Here is a 14,721-nt window from a genome sequence, read left to right on the forward strand (position 1 = left end):
ATAGAGGGCAGCATCAGAACTGAGACATCAAAGACTCGGTTGGCCTGATCGATGGCCTCAGAGTCACCTCTCGCTGCTGACACGCTCGGCAGGGTTTTACTGGACATGAAAGCACCGTCTTAATGATTACACAGTCAGGTCCACGTGTGCTGAGCTTCTGCTTCATTTGGAAAAATAAAAGTGAAGCACAAATTTTTCATGAAACGGCACGGTTATGTATCAGTACTCACAAGCAGGCACAGATCATGTTGGCTGTGGTTCAGTACTTAGCCCTTACTGCGCGGTGTGGCTAAACGTCCGTCAGCGTAGCCTACACGTCCCTGCTACTGCTTGAAAGCGTTGGAGTGCTCCTTATTTAACTCACGTTAGCACAGGTTGTGTTAGAGACGCACTACAGGGTCAGATCCTTGGATGGATGCGCCCTGACCCTTTTCTAAACTACAGGAGCTTCTGTTTCTGCCGCTGTGAAACATCCTCAGTACTGTATCTGATCAGACCCCTGAACGAATGTTCACAAGATGTGTTCAATTAGAATGCTGGTGCTTCAAAGGGAGACTGAGCTACCAGTGCTAAGGTCACAGAGCTGACTATCTGGAGGTTCTACAGTACAATCTGTGGTACGATGCTGGTTGCCTTGCGTTACATCACATGGAAACCATTTTGATTCCAATTTGATACTTGCAATTCTGTTAGAAAACAATTCCATAATTGCATCAGTGAGGAGAAGTGGACATGCGATGTCAAACTCGTATTACATATGAAGAGCGGCTTATTAGAAGGCAATGAGATGGATACAAGGCCCAGTACATAGCCTATCTGAACTGAATCATAGTTGAATTTACTACAGGTTGTACATGAATGTAGGTTGAACCACACAGTGTTGGCATGATGTAGCTGCAGTTAAATTCTCTGACCTGGATATTTTAATAATTTTGCTGCCACTGGTAAATATGAAGACGGGATTTAATGTGCAAACTCTCCCTAAGGACCAGCCAATGACATTAGCCGGAACCTTGCCCGCATCATGGCAAGTTAACTGGTTTACTAAACAGCCGTCAGTAAACGGAGTGATTCTGTTTTTAGTTACGCATCTCTGTCTCTAATTTAGCCATCTTTTGGGTTTTATATTCAGTTAATTCCGTACACACCTGCTGCGTCTCCTCGTATCCTAATACAGAAGGTTACGTTACTGTGCTTAATGTCCGAACCAAAGCGCTGCCTGAATCGCGTTTTAGAGCCTGGAGTAACATGGAGGTTACAGTGCTGTTTCAGTTCTTTTCTTTTTACACTTTTACCCCAGAGGATGAGCAGAACATCCAAAATCTCTGTTCTGCTCTTTCTTCCTCGAGGTTGCGAAAGCGATGTGACAGAAGCCTGGTCCATCAGTGGCCGGCGACGTGAGTAACAGGGTGGAGAGGGAGGCGGGGCCTCTCTGCGCAGTGTTCGGGTTCCTCAGCGCTGGGAAGAGCGCTGAGACTGGGGCGCTGAGGCGTTGGCCCGGCAGGCCCGCGGGGTCGGGGCGCAGAGTCGGGGCGCTCGCGCTGCACCCCTTCTCTCAGCAGCCTCTTTCGGTCCCGGGGGGCGAGGGGTGCCACTCCCCAGCCGAGCGGGGCCGTAAACGGGGCTCTTAAACGCTGAGGCACGCGGGCAGACCGTGGAGTTTGGGATCTCCCTGCTGGGCCGAGCGCTCTTCAGTGTAATTCCCCTCCTTATCTCCGCGTTACAGGAATTAAAGCCCGTTTCCGTGGGGACCGGAGCCCCATAGAGCGCTTTGGTCTCCGCGCGGTTCGCCAGTGATCCTGTTTTACGAGGGAGTCGAGTCCTCTGTGTTTTCACTATTTTTGAGCGATGCCTGGCGTATTTAGGAGTGTGCATGCAGGATTGGCAGCACAAAGTCATCTCAGATACCACGCCCAGTAACACTACATTGTCAAACGTATGTGGACACCTGACATCCAACATCTCATCCAAAAGTATGAGCATTCATATGGAGTTGGTCCACCCTTTGCTGCTATAACAACCTCCACTCTTCTGGGAAGGCTTTATACTAGATGTTGGAGCACTGCTGCAGGGATTTGCTTCCATTTAGTCAGAAGAGCATTAGTGAGGTCAGGCACTGATTGAGCGATTAGGTCTGGCTCGCAGTTAGCTTTCCAATTGACCCCAAAGGTGTTGGATGGGGTTTAGGTCAGGACTCTGTGCAGGCCAGTCAAGTTCTTGCACACTATTCTCGACAAAACCATTTATTTTTGAACTTTGATGTGTGCCTAGGGGCATTGTCATGCTGAAACAGGAAAGGGCCTTCCCCAAACTGTTGGAGAAACACAGAATTGTCTAGAATGTGATTGTATGCTGCAGCATTAAGATTTGCCTTCACTGGAGCTAAGGGGCCTAACCCAAACCCTGAAAAACAGCCCCAGGCCAAGGGGTATCCAGATACTTTTGCTCATATAGTGTACCATGCTCAGAAACATCATCTCAGACACCACACCCAGAAATGTAATCTCAGTTACCACGCTCAGACAACACAAAACATGATGTTCGACAGGCCATAACAGGACATGCAGATTGTCAGGAGCACTTTGTCAGGAGCTGGGAGGCTTTTTTCAGAGATCTCGGGGTCATCGTCCAGCCCGGTGTGGCCTGCATGGGTTTGAGCCTGTGAAGCGGTCGCCGTGGAAACAGTTTCGCTAACTTTACTGCGGCTAAATCTGGGATTTTCACGTTTTTTCTTTTTACGTGTCATTTCAAACTGTAAGAACCGGTTCAGAGCACACAGAGTGCTCTGTACAGTAAGAAAGAACACTGCTTTTTAATATAATGCTTGCGTGGGTGTAAAAATATACAAAAATATTCAGTTATCCGTTGTCACACATTAGAATCGCTGTGTGGACAACTTTTTCAGAAGCACATCGCTGTGATGCATCAACCTAATATGCCTTTTTATTTTTTTTAAGCGTCAGGAGTGACTAATCGTCTGTTTTTCCACCACAGCTCTTTCGGGAAGTGAGGATAATGAAGATCTTGAATCATCCCAATATAGGTAAGACAAAATCACAACTCCACTCACAATATACACTTCCTCCTGAGTTACAGTTCCAGCTCCTCCTCCTGCTGCTGAGATTGTTTTTACAGGATTGTCCACACCCTGAGATTACTATAAGGGAGACCACTAAGCCTGTTCTATTCAGCTGGGGGATCAATCCACACACACACACACACACACACACACACACACATTATTCAGATACATAAAAACAGTGACTAGTACACAGTGCTAGCATACTGCATGTGCCACAACTGACAGAAAAATAATCTCTGTGCTTTATGAAATAATCTACTTTATTTACACAGGAACATTTAAACGTTTTATTTTTATATAGTTTTATAAGCAACAGTGGAAAATGTTTGGCACGTATGCAGTGTTTTTAAAAGAAAGCAAGGACAGGTCCCCGGGCAGAAGCAGTTGAATAATCCTCTATGCCGAGATTTATTTAGGGTTAGGCAATCAGCTCTCTAGCCCTCACTCCACAGTGCAGAACAGATCAACAAAATCCAGTCCTGATGTCCATTTAAATGCAAACGGCCAAGTTCGGCATCTTCGATTAAAAAAAAAAAAAAAACAACCTAATCTGGATGTTGTGGATGGGTTGAATGAGGGATGGGGGGGGGGGGGTGTGCGTTCCCTGTTCCCGTTATTATCAGCCCCCAATGACGTCTGGCCACCTCCTGTCCGGTTTCGTGTAAAAAAACGTTTGATGATGGGTGTCAGAAAGGGCGTTTAGGACAGCGCAGAACTGCACTCACACGGTGGAAAAGATGAGAAGTTCTGCCGCTGTAAAGACCAGCAAGGAAATGATTTTCCTTTCAGCCCGAGACCGGTAATTCACCGGTAATTCACATGTAATTCACCGGTAATTCACCGGTAATTCACCTGTGTGAGAGGAGAACAGAAGCCCGCATGTCCTTTTTTTGGTCATGTTGTGAAGAATGCCCACATTCAAACAGTGAAGGTATTTCAGCAAAGCGCAGTTCGCTTGTGAGCTTGCTTGTTTTGTGAGAAGATTTTCTGACTGAGAAACTATTTTTTTATTCGTTGGGAACGTGCTCAGTGAACCGAGGTGTTCTGTGTCGAGGGTGTAGTTAACTACGCCGTTAAAAAGGGTGTTTTTGTTAGGACGCTTCTGCAGGAAGCTGTATAAACTGGCAGCACACTCCACTGCTCGTAATTATAATGCTGCTGTATTTCCAGCCGTACTGCGGTCATAACAGCACAGTAAAAAGATTTACATTTCACTGACTTTCAGCACTGGAAGTGATTGATAGTGCGATTTTGTTTCTCTCGTGGACAGCCTAATTAAATCCCTTCACCTGAGGAAATAAAATGTTGTTCGCCCGATCTTTGAGGCTGTGACTTCGTGACTGTGATCTTTCTCCCGCCGTCCATTCTGAGCGGGGGATTAAAAACACTGGGCTGAAAACCAACCGATAGGTCTGATGTGTCTGAGACGTGTCTGATGTGTCTGGACGTGGGTCTGAGTGTCTTGTGTCTGACGTGGTCTCGTGTCTTGACGGGTGTCGACGACGTGTCTGACGTGTCTGGCGTGTCTGACGTGTTTGACGTGTCTGTGTCTGACGTGTCTGATGTGTCTGACGTGTCTGAGACGTGTCTGGCGTGTCTGACGTGTTTGACGTGTCTGAGACGTGTCTGACTTGTGTTCTTGCATCGGGGTTAAAGCCCTAGCAGCTGAAGCTCATGTGAGACAGCATCTTGGTGAACTCAAAAGGTAAGAGGAGGAAGCAGGCCGAGTCTGCGCAGGGGATCTTTAAAAGGAAGCGTCTTTACTGGAAATAAAGATTCTGTAGACTCACCAGACGGCCGGCTCCAGTGCTGCTCCATCCTCTCAGCTTCCCGACCGCAAGAGGGTCCTGTGGGTGTAGAGCATCCACTGCGTCAGTACATATCCAACTCAGCATGAAGTTAGCTTTCACACCCGCTGAACTGAGAGGCTAGTGCGTTCTAAAAATCATCTGCCATTTACAACATTTTACCAGCCACATTACCTCCTACAATATAACCCAGCCTGGTCAGGTACCTGCCAAGCTGTGCTGCTAGAGTAGAAAATGTCACCAGCTGCAAACATAATTTTGGCCGGTGACGGGTGTTAATTTCACACCCTTAGTCAGTCCCCTTACTGAAGCTGCACTTGTTTGGAACTTTTGGAATAAATCTTCACATCTCCACACTGAACACACGTGACCTGCAGTGATGTGTAGAGGACACGCCACGAGCCCTCATACTGCTGACAAGGCGCTTCATGAACATCACACTGACCCTCACTGCAGCACTTGTGCTCAGACCCTTAAGTATGAGAGTAGAGAGTAATTTGGTGCCCCAAAAACTTCCAGAACCACCAACCATCCAAATAACTATAATATATTGAAATAGACTTGTTCTGCAAACCAATTATTTTTTGGTATGTAATAAATTTATTTTTACTAAGTTGTTTCTCTTCTCTTTCTCTCCACAGTTAAATTATTTGAAGTGATTGAAACGGAGAAGACACTTTATTTAATAATGGAATATGCCAGCGGAGGTGAGTGTGATGCGGGAATGACGGAAGTCGCCACGGTTACCGGCAGCGGCCACGCTAAGCTCTCCCACCTGCACGCATCACTCCGCCCCCAACCCAGAATTCCACACACTCAAACGGGCGTCCCTGCCAAAAGAATGTTCAGCGTTGCCGACTGCCATCTGTCGAAGTGTCCCCGGCAACAGTTGCCAACCCAACCAGTGAAATGACGCATTCCTTTTGGCGAGTTTGGGGGTGTGCGTGATTTTGCAAGGGTTGGCATGTAAGAGGAGAGCATCTAATGCCTCCAGATTCTGACCCGGTCACGCATCTGAACCTTAACACTCTGAGGCGTGAGGTCACAAATGTGTGATTAGAATGTTCTGAACTGAACATTCCAATGCTGATGTCACAATCACTGCTGGTAACTGAAAGCAGCGGAGTTCTAGAACACTTAGATTTTTGACAAAACATGCAAAAAAAAAAACACTCTCCTAACGGTAAAGGCCAGCCTCCCACGAGACCTGGGCCAATTCTTTACCTGATACCAGTCAGTATTCCTGAGTTCTGATAACTCTAAAAGAGAAAACCTTTTAGAGAAAAAAATCTTTCGTCATATCATCACACGTTTTTGTGAATGAGGTGGTTTGTGGAATATTCCCAGGGTTGTGTGTTTTCCCTCTTTGTTCAAAGTGACGTTTGCCCCCTCCTTGCAGGCGAGGTGTTCGACTACCTGGTGGCCCACGGGAGGATGAAAGAGAAGGAGGCCAGAGCCAAGTTCCGGCAGGTGAGCCGCCATTCCCTTACACTGCTGCCACTCAGCTGATGCTCTTATTACAGAGTATCCATTTATACAGCTGGATGAGTACTGGAGCTGTGCAGGTTAAGTTGCTCTTATTACAGAGTATCCATTTATACAGCTGGATGAGTACTGGAGCTGTGCAGGTTAAGTTCCCTGCTCAAGGCACAATGGCAGTGTCCTACCTGGGAATCAAACTTGCAAACTTTAGGTTACAAGCCCAGTTCCTTACCCATTACACTATACACTATACATTTGTGCACTGAAAAAATATGATAAACATGCACATGCACATGCACACACACCACTACCGGCCCCCCGCTATACCCCCAAAGCTCCGCCTCTCTCCCTTGATATACCCCCCTAGTCCCACCCATTTCCCTTGCTATACCCCCTAGCCCCACCCCTCTCCCTGTCACTCCCCCTCTGCTCCGCCCCTGCAGTGCCCTTGCTGGCGGTCTCTGTGTGGCCCGTTGTCGGTTCCTCCGCGGGCAGCGGTGGCACTCGTACCCGGGCCGGAGCGTGGCGGCTCCCCAGACTCAGAACGTGCTCCGCATGCTAACGGCTGCAATGCGTCCGACGGCATGAGGCCCGGGACGTCCCGCGCGTGCTCAGCCCCCCCACACCCCCCCGGCGGAGGGGCCGCAAATCATCCAAGCGGGCGTGCTCGTGCCACGGCCGTGTGACCGGGGGAATATTTACTCGTAAAGCAGCGGAATTTACGCAGGATTCTGTACCCTTGGCCAGCGTGTCCCTGCGGCATTGTCACGGAGCACTGATTTCCCACAATCCCCTGCGGCAGATTTAATCAGAGCTGCTGCAGAGATTTCCCATAATCCCTTGCTACAGATTTGATCGGATCTAGTGCATTGTCACAGGACAGATTTCCCAGAATCCCCTGCTGAGGATTTGGCCAAATCAACTAGTCTGGGATGTTACTGTGGCTGTACGGATCCCATACGTATTTGAACATCTTCTCGGGGTATTAATTCAGCGAGCCTATTTCTCTAGTATATAAAATTCTCACAAGTTGTACTGTGAAGTTAGTCGCTGTATGTTTGTTCGATAGTGTCAGTGTAGACGTACACATATGTATCGGTCTGAAAGAACTGTCTGGCCAAAACCCTAGACGCTTTATTTAATTTGACTTATTGAACATATAGAATGCAAGTTCCCAAGTAAAGTGTGTCTTACCTGCAGGAGCAGTTATCTGTGCTCTACAGTGTCCTGTGATTAATGTACCACATTAGCCTTTCATGCAGCAGTAGGTACAGCTCTTATCCGCTGTATAACGCCATCTAGTGGCAAGAGTCTGAAAACCTGTTCAAACACAGGTGTTTAGTCACCTCTGCGTTTCATGAATGAAAATAGAACAGATGAGCATCTCTCGCTGAGAGAATCTGCTAATGTAACATTTCACAAAACGTGCAGCTAAAAAAATATATTTATTTCAGAAGGAAGTACGTTTTCAGGTCCTGCAGCAGCATTTTAAGGCCATCTAGAATGTCAAAGTGTTTTAAAATAAGTATTACACACAGATCTGTGCCATGTCTGAAGATCGTGGGCACATCTAGAAATTATTTGTGTCGGGAAGAAAATGAGAAACGGCCCCCCTGTGCACGTGCACATGCTACTGCCCTTCCCTGTAATAGCCCCTTTGCCCCGCCCCTTTCCCTGTTAATACTCCACATAGCCACGCCCCTTTCCCAGTTAATACTCCACATAGCCCCACTCCTTTCCCAGTTAATACTCCACATAGCCCCACCCCTTTTCCAGTTAATACTCCACATAGCCCCACTCCTTTACCAGTTAATACCCCCTTAGTTCCACCCCTCTCCCTGTTACATCCCCACGCCTTTTCCTGAGGATGGAGATGGAGCCTTTTGCCTTGAGTTGACAAGCCTTTTCAATGACCTTTGTTAGCCTAGCATCCCAGGGTCTACAGCACAGAACGGCACTACTGAAACTAGCCTAGCCTAGCATCCCACAGTCTGCAGCACAGAACAGCACTACTGAGACTAGCCTAGCTTAGCATCCCAGTGTCTGCAGCACAGAACAGCACTACTGAGACTAGCCTAGCTTAGCATCCCAGTGTCTGCAGCACAGAACAGCACTACTGAGACTAGCCTAGCCTAGCATCCCAGTGTCTGCAGCACAGAACAGCACTACTGAGACTAACCTAGCCTAGCATCCCAGAGTCTGCAGCACAGAACAGCACTACTGAGACTAGCTTAGCCTAGCATCCCAGTGTCTGCAGCACAGAACAGCACTACTGAGACTAGCCTAGCCTAGCATCCCAGTGTCTGCAGCACAGAACAGCACTACTGAGACTAGCTTAGCCTAGCCTCCTAGTCTGTAGATACTGCGAGTCAGCAGGTGACTCCCCCCCGTAGTTTGTGCTTGCGTGGCTCTAACACTAACACACTGCTGTCTTTCAGATCGTCTCAGCGGTGCAGTACTGCCATCAGAAGCAGATCGTGCACAGGGACCTGAAGGTAAGACGGCAGTAAGCGCTCCTGTGCCAGAGCGTACTGCATGTGGGGTGCAGCTTCCCAGCCCATAGAGAGTAAAACAGCGGAGCTGTGACTGTGAAGTGTGAGGTCATTTAGGCTCAGAGACCGCAGGTCGCTCTCAGTGCAGCCTGCTCCGGTCCAGTGCACATCTCTGCCTGCTGCGGTTTACAGCACGCCCCACACAATACCCCCCCCCCCACTCTGCATCTCCAACTGCAGCTCAGACACGATGACTCTGCAGATCGCCCGAGCTGTCTTTAGGAGCCCTTGTGTCCTCACAAGAGCTTTGATTTATATAGGTTCTGTTATTGGACCATTTTAACATGCACCCCAGGTAAATGCCTGGAATGTGCGATACTGACACTGCGAGACCTCAGCGGTCGGTTAATGTCAGTTAGTGTCAGTGTCATTAATGTCAGTTAGTGTCAGTACGGCAGCCCCCCTGGGCACCTCTCACACAGTCACTCGCCCCTCCCCCTCCAGGCGGAGAACCTGCTGCTGGACGCGGACATGAACATCAAGATCGCCGACTTCGGCTTCAGTAACGAGTTCACGATCGGGAGCAAGCTGGACACGTTCTGCGGCAGCCCCCCCTACGCGGCGCCCGAGCTCTTCCAGGGCAAGAAGTACGACGGGCCCGAGGTGGACGTGTGGAGCCTGGGGGTCATCCTCTACACGCTGGTCAGCGGCTCGCTCCCCTTCGACGGGCAGAACCTGAAGGTGAGGCCCGCGCGCGGGTGGAGCCGCCGCCGCCGCCGCGGAGTTCAGTCCACAGGTCACCGCTACTGCCGGCTGCCTCTGACGCTGCATCGCAGGAAGGGCCTCACCAGGAAGCTCAATATTCTAAAAATGTCAGCCATCTGATTGGTCCTAGCCAGTTTTAAACAGCGCTGGGTCGAGTTCAGGCGGAGCCTCACCTACGCAAGATCATGAATCCTCAGAAGTCACTAACTGTTGGTTTATCAGAAGAACACGCTGCCTGAAGTTGGCAGATTTAAATGGTATCAGTGTAGAGTTTATGGTACTACAGGGTTATGAGCAACCAGGTGAGACTCATAGTGCTGTGTAAGGTATAAGCTACCTGGTCTGGCTACTAGCTGTTCATGAGCCTGTCCATTGAGGCTACTGCATCTGTAAAAGTGTTCTGTGTGTGATCACCATGTACATGCTGACATTTAGCTTTCTATGAGTGGAAATAGATTCTCAGCAAAGTGCCTGCAGTATGTTTGGGACGGAACACCCAACCCCTCTGTCTGTGCCTGTTTAGGAGCTGAGGGAGAGGGTTCTAAGGGGGAAGTACCGGATCCCCTTCTACATGTCCACCGACTGTGAGAACCTGCTGAAGAAGCTCTTAGTGCTCAACCCCGTCAAACGAGGAAGCTTGGAGGCAAGTCTGCTCACGCACGTTCACCCTTTGCCCCAGAAACGAGAACTGAGCGAGGCGTTTAACCCAGAAACACGCACATCTGCCCTCGTTAATGACATTCAGACGGCTGTATTTATCTGTACGTATGTCAAATACATTAAATTAATATTCAAAATAATATTTAACATTAGAAAAATATTCACAATAATGTGAACCAGTAATAGGTTTCAGCACAGAACAATGAGTGGAATTGTGCTAGAATTGTGGGTGGTGCACACAGGTAAGGGTCTGTTGTCCAGTTTTCCACAGCTGACACAAGGCTGTATGGATGAAGTTACCGCCAGTGAGCGTTAGCTTCTCACTTTCTGTAAGTACAGGAAAGGGCCCTTTTGCCTGGGGGAGTTAGATTAATACTGCAGTTTTCTGTGGCCTCTGCTGAAACAGCCATCCCGAAACGAAGCTGTATTTCTCAGAGGCTTTGGGCCACAGTGGAGTCAGTCAATAATTTTACTCCCCTGGTCAGTGCCAAGTTCCTACTGCAGCTTTTAGGATTCTGAATGCAGCATGTATCAGGCTGATTGTGTTATTTCGCTGGAGAAGTGAAAAAAGGCTATTTAACTAAATTCAGGGAATTCGGTCTGCGTTTTATAAAGCAAATGTGAAAAGCGCTGGAGCTCTGTTCTGTTCTTGCCGCTTTTGTTCTAGCAGTGTTTTAACTGCCGTTCATCGTGACCGTTTGTATTTCGTTTCATATTTGATGTCTGTTTTCAGTACTTCTGCACCCTCCCCCCCCCCACCCAGAACTGCTCAGAAGCTGCACTCAGCTCCAGAAAGAGCTGGCATCCAGTAGATTACACATTCATTCTATAAATAAATCTCCTTCCAGCAAATCATGAAAGATCGATGGATGAACGTGGGCCACGAGGAGGAGGAGCTGAAGCCGTACATCGAACCTGAGCCCGATTTCAGCGACAACAAGAGAATAGGTCAGATTCCTCCCCGCGATACGACCCTGACGTACCCGCAATCACCACTGAAACACTTCTGACAAATGTCCTATGAACGAATTGTCCTGTAATAGTTTGTTAACCCAGAAAAGGTTTTTTATTTTGAGGTTTCACTTGTGAAAAGTTGGGAATAAGCCCTGCCGAGCCAGTCGACTGCAAAGTGAAATTAAGTACCAGAGGGCAGCAAGCACTTGATTGGGCGAACATGCTAATCTGCCATCTTTGTAGTTGATGGAGAATGTTCACAGTGTTAGGATGGGCCTACAAATGTGATTCCAAAATAGCTTAAAATTGGAGAAGGTCTGTCTGATTGGGGTCAGGAGCAAAGCTGGACCTTTTCCCAATGGTATTGGAGTTGGTGTCGAGTAAATTTCTGTGCAATCTTAAATGTGGGTTGTGAGGGTTTTCCAGGATGCCAAGTCCTGCGCATCGTCCGGCACTTCTCCCCGGACCCACCGCACAGTGCAGTGTTCAGTATTAAATCAAGGCTGATGGAGGAACATTTGATCCCCTCTGGCCTCGTATGAACTCTGGAGCTAAATTAGCGGCTGGTATTTACCGCCGGCCCTGTGCTCCACGGTCACCGGGCTCCACAGGCGTCCGCGGCTCTCTGCAGTCGTGTGCGTTCTACCCTCCCGCCGCGTCCCCTCAGTCACAGCCTCGTCAGTAACACACTTTTTTTTTCTCTAATTAACGCCGTTATCTTGTTCCGTTCTGTTCTGTCCCCCCCCGCTCAGAACTGATGGTCACGATGGGATTCCCCAAAGACGAGATCACGGAGTCGGTAGTGGGGCAGAAGTTCGATGAGGTCATGGCCACTTATCTTCTGCTCGGCAGGAAGCCTCCTGACGTAAGTTCCTGCGGCGCGTCCCAATCGGGGTGGGGGGGAGGGGGTTATAGGTCACACCCCCCCCTCCGCCGTGTCTCAGTCGCCTGTACCCACAGCGCGTAAGCAAGCAAACACTCTTAGGGCCTGTCCAGATCAAAGACAGGATGATGTTACTCTTTTGAGGGTCTGCTGACAGCTGCACAGCCTCCCTGTCAGCAGGTCAGATATAAACTAGTTAAAGATCTGCTAGACTGACTGCTTGTGCTGGAAGCACTCCTATAATCTGTTAAACATATGGTTTGATGTGGACTTGCTAGGAATATTTTTAAATGTACTTTGCTGTACTTATTTTTAATATATTTAAATATTTTAGAAAGAAAGATTTCTAAAATCTGTAGAAAGATTAGGTGAAAGTCTGGCCTGTTCTGACAGATCTGATATGAATCGAGCCCTGCTGGACACACAGGGCAGGGAGCAGCGCTGTGGAGCCACACTGCAGAAGCACAGCGCTGGCTGTGAAAGATCATTGTGTGGTTTCACAAACAGAAGGCCCTCAGAGTTACTCACGCTTGCTTTGTTTTGTTTTGTTTTTTGTCCCCTTTGGGACCCCCAGTTTGAAGGGAGCGAGTCCCTGTCCAGCAGCAACCTGTGTCAGAGGTCACGACCCAGCAGCGACCTCAACAACAGCTCCACGCAGTCCCCCGCCCACTCCAAGGTCCAGCGAAGCATTTCAGCCAATCAGAAGCAGCGGCGATTCAGCGACCACGGTGAGACTGACACTCAGCCAATCAACACACGGCAGCAGCTCCCTCCATTCCCAACACTTCCTCCCCAACTTCCTCCTGTTTGTGCTGAGCGTGCACCCCTCACTGGCTGACTGTTTTCAGGCTCTCACCTGAACACCAGCACACATCTTTATGTGCCAGAATAAAAGCATCTTCATGCGCTGGGAATTTATGTGTCAGAATAAAAGCGCAGGGTAAGCAGCCGAGATTATAGCTGCACTGTACCAGCTGCACTGTGTCTGGGCAACTCTGATACTGCTGAGTCACGCTGGCGTCTGACTTTAATGCACTGAACTGCAGGTCAGTAGCGAGCGATTAAAACAGTGTTACACCTTTTTGTTATTTCAGTGATATGAAATAAAATACTGTTTACAGTTGACAGATATTCCGGGCCCAGTCCCCAAAGAACAAGCAAAGCGTGACAGATGCAAATAAAAGTGGCATTTGTTTTATGTTTTGAAGAAATTTAAATTTAATTTGTGTGGACTCTAGACTTCTCAACTGAATCTGAAAGAAGTGTTTTCACCTCCTTTAGAAAGCTAGCAATCTGATTCTTCTGGGTTCATATTGGCCTCGATAATCCTTATACTGAGCTGAAACACCAGTGTGTTAGATTACTGCTGAGACACTGAGAGAGCAGCAGCAGGTGTGTGTGAGGGGGTGAGTGGGTGAGTCGATGAGAGGATGAGGAGTAATGCTTGATGAGTAGGTGAGTGGATGAGGGGATGAGGGTATGAGTGGGTGAGTGGATAAGAGGATGAAGGGATTAATGTATGGGGGATGAGTGGATGAGGGGAAACGTGATGACTGGTGAGTGGATAAAGGGATGAGGGGATAAGGGGATGAAGGTGAGGGTATGAGTGGGTGAGTGAATGAGGGGATGATTGGATGATGGGATGAATGAATGAGGGGTAACGCGTGATGCCTGTGCCCCTGCAGTGGGACCCAGCATCCCCCCGGCGGTGTCCTACACCAAGCGGGCGCAGGCCAACAGCGTGGAGGGCGAGAAGAAGGAGGACTGGGACAGCAGCCGCAAGCTGGGCACCTCCAGCTCCAAGGGGGACATGCCCGCCTCCCCCCTGCTGGTGTCCGAGAGGAAGAAGCCTTCAGCAGCCTCAGGGGTAAGAGTACTGCCACACCCCACCCCATTACAGCCTTGCCCCGTTCCTTCTGCAGTCTCTGGGGTAAGAGAGCGCGTGGCCCACCCCAGCCCCTATCCCATCTATCCATCTCTGCCTCTGCCTCTCTGGCGCATTGGGGGGTTTCATTTCTCCAGTGACTAGAGGTGAGCTGAACCCCGGGACAGTTCTATTCTCCCCGCAATGCGCAGCGTTAACCTTCTCCCTCAGGGACGTGAGCTCTTTACTGCCTGAGACCCAGCACAAATCAGCACTTTACAGCCACACGGAAAGCAGCCCCCGCTCCAATAAACCAGCCCCAGCGCCTCACCCACGGCAGGCCCTTAATCAGGCCCAGCGCGTTAATCAGCCCCGTGCGTTAATCAGCCCCAGCGCGTTAATCAGCGCCAGCGCGTTAATCAGCGCCAGCGCGTTAATCAGCCCCAGCGCGTTAATCAGCCCCAGCGCGTTAATCAGCGCCAGCGCGTTAATCAGCCCCAGCGCGTTAATCAGCCCCAGCGCGTTAATCAGCGCCAGCGCGTTAATCAGCCCCAGCGCGTTAATCAGCCCCAGCGCGTTAATCAGCCCCAGCGCGTTAATCAGCCCCAGCGCGTTAATCAGCCCCAGCGCGTAATCAGCCCCAGCGCTAACCAGCCCAGCGCGTTAATCAGCCCCGCGCTAACCAGCCCCAGCGCTTAATCAGCGCCAGCGCGTTAATCAGCCCAGCTGCA

General features: G+C 49.4%; 1 protein-coding gene and 1 long non-coding RNA gene across 3 annotated transcripts in view; one reads left to right on the plus strand and one right to left on the minus strand.

The window, feature by feature from the left end:
* The window catches only part of mark1 (MAP/microtubule affinity-regulating kinase 1), a 79,779-nt gene that overhangs the window by 52,806 nt on the left and 12,252 nt on the right, over positions 1-14,721 (plus strand). For both annotated transcript variants that reach the window (XM_064316638.1, XM_064316637.1), the window contains exons 4-13: positions 2,995-3,043; positions 5,532-5,597; positions 6,290-6,360; positions 8,811-8,867; positions 9,369-9,605; positions 10,153-10,272; positions 11,138-11,237; positions 11,996-12,108; positions 12,701-12,854; positions 13,812-13,993. In XM_064316638.1, the coding sequence (XP_064172708.1) occupies positions 2,995-3,043; positions 5,532-5,597; positions 6,290-6,360; positions 8,811-8,867; positions 9,369-9,605; positions 10,153-10,272; positions 11,138-11,237; positions 11,996-12,108; positions 12,701-12,854; positions 13,812-13,993 (1,149 nt within the window). The remainder of the gene's footprint in view (positions 1-2,994; positions 3,044-5,531; positions 5,598-6,289; positions 6,361-8,810; positions 8,868-9,368; positions 9,606-10,152; positions 10,273-11,137; positions 11,238-11,995; positions 12,109-12,700; positions 12,855-13,811; positions 13,994-14,721) is intronic.
* LOC135244402 (uncharacterized) overlaps positions 1-14,721 on the minus strand; it is a 58,799-nt gene that overhangs the window by 29,925 nt on the left and 14,153 nt on the right. The window contains exon 3 of the long non-coding RNA XR_010326961.1: positions 4,873-4,929. This is a non-coding gene — a long non-coding RNA (uncharacterized LOC135244402). The remainder of the gene's footprint in view (positions 1-4,872; positions 4,930-14,721) is intronic.

This window comes from Anguilla rostrata, chromosome 18, assembly GCF_018555375.3.
Source record: "Anguilla rostrata isolate EN2019 chromosome 18, ASM1855537v3, whole genome shotgun sequence".
NCBI lineage: Eukaryota > Metazoa > Chordata > Actinopteri > Anguilliformes > Anguillidae > Anguilla > Anguilla rostrata.